This window comes from Drosophila kikkawai, chromosome 2L (assembly GCF_030179895.1).
Source record: "Drosophila kikkawai strain 14028-0561.14 chromosome 2L, DkikHiC1v2, whole genome shotgun sequence".
In the NCBI taxonomy this organism is placed as follows: Eukaryota; Metazoa; Arthropoda; class Insecta; order Diptera; family Drosophilidae; genus Drosophila; species Drosophila kikkawai.
In genome coordinates, this window is record NC_091728.1 from 13,143,693 (window position 1) to 13,148,009 (window position 4,317).

At 36.4% G+C, this 4,317-nt stretch overlaps 1 protein-coding gene across 2 annotated transcripts; it reads left to right on the forward strand.

Annotated features, from left to right (window-relative positions):
• The first annotated feature begins 902 nt into the window (after nucleotides 1-902).
• Nucleotides 903-2,241, forward strand: LOC121502376 (uncharacterized). 2 transcript variants are annotated; one of them, XM_041775777.2, is made up of 2 exons: nucleotides 903-1,303; nucleotides 1,822-2,241. In XM_041775777.2, the coding sequence occupies exons 1-2, from the start codon at nucleotides 1,043-1,045 to the stop codon at nucleotides 1,900-1,902; spliced, it is 342 nt and encodes a 113-aa protein (XP_041631711.1). In that variant the 5' UTR covers nucleotides 903-1,042; the 3' UTR covers nucleotides 1,903-2,241. The 2 variants fall into 2 exon arrangements, with proteins under 2 accessions (XP_041631711.1, XP_070140865.1); XM_070284764.1 differs by lacking the exon at nucleotides 1,822-2,241 and adding an exon at nucleotides 1,365-1,481.
• Nucleotides 2,242-4,317: the final 2,076 nt, after the last annotated feature.

A 4,317-nucleotide genomic window follows, 5' to 3' on the forward strand; every position in this document is an offset into this window, starting at 1 on the left:
TTGGCTATTGTCTCTAATCTTGGTATAGGTCATTTAGGAAAAGAATTTTCTAGGAAATGCACTTGGCACTTGGAAGATAAACAGGCCTGCTAGCGAGACGATGAAAGTCCATATTAATAATTCCAGTTAATTGCACTCAAATGCGGTTTGATTTTATTACATTTTATTTTCCACAATTAAATGCTAAGTAAGTAATCAAGCTCTTAATTAATTAGTTTTTTATTTAGCATTCAATATTTAATTCAATCTGCGTATACCCAGCCTTTGGAAAGGTAAACATCCACACACTTATATAAACAACACGAATGTCCATATGTATGATGAAATCTGCATTAAAATAATATTGTTTTTAATTTATTATTGAATGCTGACTTACATTCGGACTCGTTCTTTGTTCTGAACGATCAGCCGCTGTGAGGCCCGTCTCAAGTCGCAATCATTATGTAATTATTGCAATGTCATTTCGCTCGCTCAGCCGCTGAGCAAATGTATTTTTTTTTCAAGTTTTTATTTTGATTCTATTTTGTTTTAGCAATTGACAATATTTGTTAGCATGTTTTAGAAGGCAACAAATATTTGTTTTGGCAGTATTTCAACTGAACCTCAACCTATAGAATATTGTCTTCTAATACAGCTTTTAACCCCTTCTAACTGTCAGAAAAATAATTATATAAAAATTATGCATAGCTTTTTTAGCAATTAAAAGATTGTAGTGTTCAATATCATTCTATTTTCCCTATAAAATAAAATTATTTTCACATCTTTTCCTATTCTTTTCTCTCTATTTATATCTGGAAAATTTACTCAGCTTCACTACCTCTTACAAAACTTGTCAAGTCCTTGACCTTTGCAATAAACTTGATAAATATTACAAGAACAATTAATTAATTTCTTACCGGAAATCGAAAATATCAGTTAACTAATAAGTTCCATAATAATTCATTATGCTCATTAGAATTATATTCTTGTAGCCTGAAAGCATTTCCACCTAATTACCCAAAACAAAGACGACGCTTTTCCCCGCTATTGGACTAAATTTTCCATGACGCCGTTGGCCAACCTGACCTCAAAGTGCTGCAGCAGCATCATCACAATTTTCCGGCTACCCGGTTTTCCCGCTTTTCCTTTAGTGTTGCCAGTGGTTCTGCGTCTGTTTATGCCTTTGCTCCTGGCCGTGCAACGTGAGGAAGCGGCGGCCCGTGTGATTACCACAGCAACGAATGGACGTCACCCGCCAGCCGCCAAAGTCGAGTCGAGTCACCTCACCGGGCTCACCTGGGCCGGCTCACATTTTCCAGACCAGGTAAGTCCCAAAGTGTTACGCTGGCACACAGACCCCAATGCAACATCCAACCTGTTCGAAGCGGCGACGCTGGCAGCGCTGCTGGGAAAACGTGAGCGGCAAACGTGACACTGGGGCTCGAACCTCCTCCAAGTGACTGCTTTTTCTGCCTCTGCCTGGCCTACTGAGCGTTTGATGGGGGTCTTCAGGGGTTAAAGGGGGGCGGTTGGGTGGTTGTTTGGCGGTGCTTACACCATTTCAAACGATAAACATTGTATATGGCCCCAGGCACGTTGCCACAGAAGTGCAGAGTGCACACAGAAAATTATTGTAAGGGTTTAGATTTTGTTTTTGTTGTTTAAATTAAAATTTAAAATGTAGTATATTTAATTGAGTTGTATAAATTGGTTACTATAATTTTGGTCAGATATTTGGAAACTCTTAAACTGTTTATTTGGATAAAGTATAATCAGAAGAATCTACACCCAATAAGGTGACTTGTTGTTTTCTGTGTACTTTTTATATTTTTTTCTCTGCAGCGCACTCGAAAGTCACATTACTCGTTGTGCCTATTACATGACACACAAACGAATCGCAAACGAATTCGAACGAACGAATGAACGCCAAGAGCAACAATTGTTTGGAGGGAGACGTGTAGGCAGGTATACGGCAATCAATCGGACACCTGTAAGCGGCAACGTGATGAGAAGCGTGCTAGGGCCCCGCATTTCGTCACCCAAAGCAGGAAGGGGGTGTTACGAGGGGTGCAAGTGCTAAGGGGTCAAGTCGCAGTTTAATTGATTTGGAAATATTTAGCCATATTTTCCCCTTCATTGGATTTCGAGTTAAAGTCATTAGTCCCGGGGGCACTCCTGTATTTATAATGAATAAATGTCTGGTGTCTACTTAGAGCAGAAGAGTTTGTTAACTTTTTAATTAAACTTTGTTAAATATAGTTTTAAAATTGAGGTCACTCCTAATATTTCAGAATATATCAATAAATATTCTCATACAAATGATTTTAATTATATTTATTTTTGTATAATACCATACTACTTTAAAAAAAAGTATACAATAATCAAATTTTTTGCTTAAAGATTCCCAATAAATAGATGATTCATAATTTGGCTGCGCAATATTAAATAGAAATTATTCCATGGAAAAATACAGCTTTCTTTTATCTAGAAAAGGTTCAAAGTATATTTTAACCTGTATATACAAAATAATAAAGAACAATAAATATATTTTTTCACTTTCTCCAATTAAATTGTGACTGAATTATAGAATGTAATTTGAATCAAACGTTATAAAGATAGAAAAACCCTACGAACTTCAATTTAATTATGTTCTTTTTAATTTATTAACAATTTTATCTAAATTCCAATTAAAAATATTAAAATTCTGACAATCCGCCCTCTAAAACCCACCGAGAGCACCCCTTTAGATGGCGCCTTGCCTTACTTTTTGGTCAGCGTTAATTTCTAGATTTTAGCGTGCGGGGGCAGCCGCGACGTCCGTCTGATTCTGCGTCGACGTCGACGCCAACGTTGGCCGCGTAATGAGTGCAAATGTGAATGAACTTCCCGCAGACGCAAACGCACACGCAGTGGAGAGCCCTCTCGCTCGCACGCACGCTTCCTCCGCCCTCGAAAATCTCGGAAGCGGCAGAAAAAAAAAACAGTAAGTTGGCTCTCTTCTCGCGGAGCTTACAACTTTCACACACCGACCATCAGGCATCGAAACGTCTCGCACACACATGTGAAAGGCCCCGGAGACCCCGACCCCGCAATACCAGTAACCAGGGTAATCCCCGCCCCCCAAAAAACCAACTTTTGATACGCCTGTGTATATCAGTCCGTTCTAAGCGGCAAACGAAACCGAAATTTTGTACACGCCGATAACGGCGGCCCCGCTTATTATGCAGAACCCCAAAAATGTTGTGGACTTTCTTTAACAGTTAATCCCAGAGACAGATAATAAGGCCGATATATGTATGTATGTGAATCATCGGGTTATTGCGATCTTTGAGCTCTTCTCATAAAATAATGAGAATATTGAGTAATATTATTAAGGATATTTAGATATAGAAAATACTATCTAACAGATAGGAATCTTTTTATAATCTCCAGTATAGTAATTACTGCTTATACCGAAAGATATTGTAGTCAATTTGGATTTATTAGATTATCTTTGCTAAAGATCTAGATATTATAAAAAGTGTATTATCATTTAATATAGCTTAATTAAGTAAAAGGTTTGTATTTTGGAATTCAATTAAACTTTTAAAGTAAAAGTTTCCATTTTATAAGCAACAAATAAAATATAAATATTTTCACTTTTTTATTGTTTGCTATATTTTGCAATTTAACGATCTGCCAAAAGATTAAACAAATAAATGTGAGTATTCCAAGAACATACATTTACGTAAAAAAAATCACTTGCAGCTGTTCAGAAATTTATTTATACTCAAAAATGTACATATATATAAAATTTATTTAATATGTCTTAGAAGCTATAAAAATTATAAAAATAATTTATTTCTAAGAACACTAAATCCCTTTGATTTTTTTAGAATTTCGAGTGTTACGTTGATTAAAACAATTATTTACTTTCCCCATAGTTTATCAAGTATACGCAATGTGATTTCTCTCCTTCCTCATATCATAAATGATAGACAAACATACTCGATTATGAAACGCAGTTAGTTTACCCCATTTCGTATGATTCACAGATTGCTTTATGATTTGTTATAACAAATTTATTTGATTTGGGAGTCTTATTGCGTTTCACCTTGTGACACATTAACGCTCACCCATATGGGTCCTTATCAGAACGGCTAAGAAATCCATTTGGTTTTTTCTTTGGTTTCATTACTGGCCGTAAGACAAAGCACTTGAGAAATCACTTAACATAAGCGGTAATAGCCAGCAAACAAGCCAGCAAGAAAGAAAGAAAGAAAGCCATAGCCGAGTGGGAGCCCCAAAGAGAAGCTGATAACGCACACATGTGTAATACAGTTGGGGCCGAAAGAATAC

Excerpts from the sequence above, each read along its gene's own strand:
- LOC121502376 (XM_041775777.2), top strand. The coding sequence starts at position 1,043 with ATGACGCCGTTGGCCAACCTGACCTCAAAGTGCTGCAGCAGCATCATC. Across the intron at positions 1,304-1,821 it reads GCTCACATTTTCCAGACCAG|CGCACTCGAAAGTCACATTA; the intron begins GTAAGTCCCAAA and ends TTTTCTCTGCAG.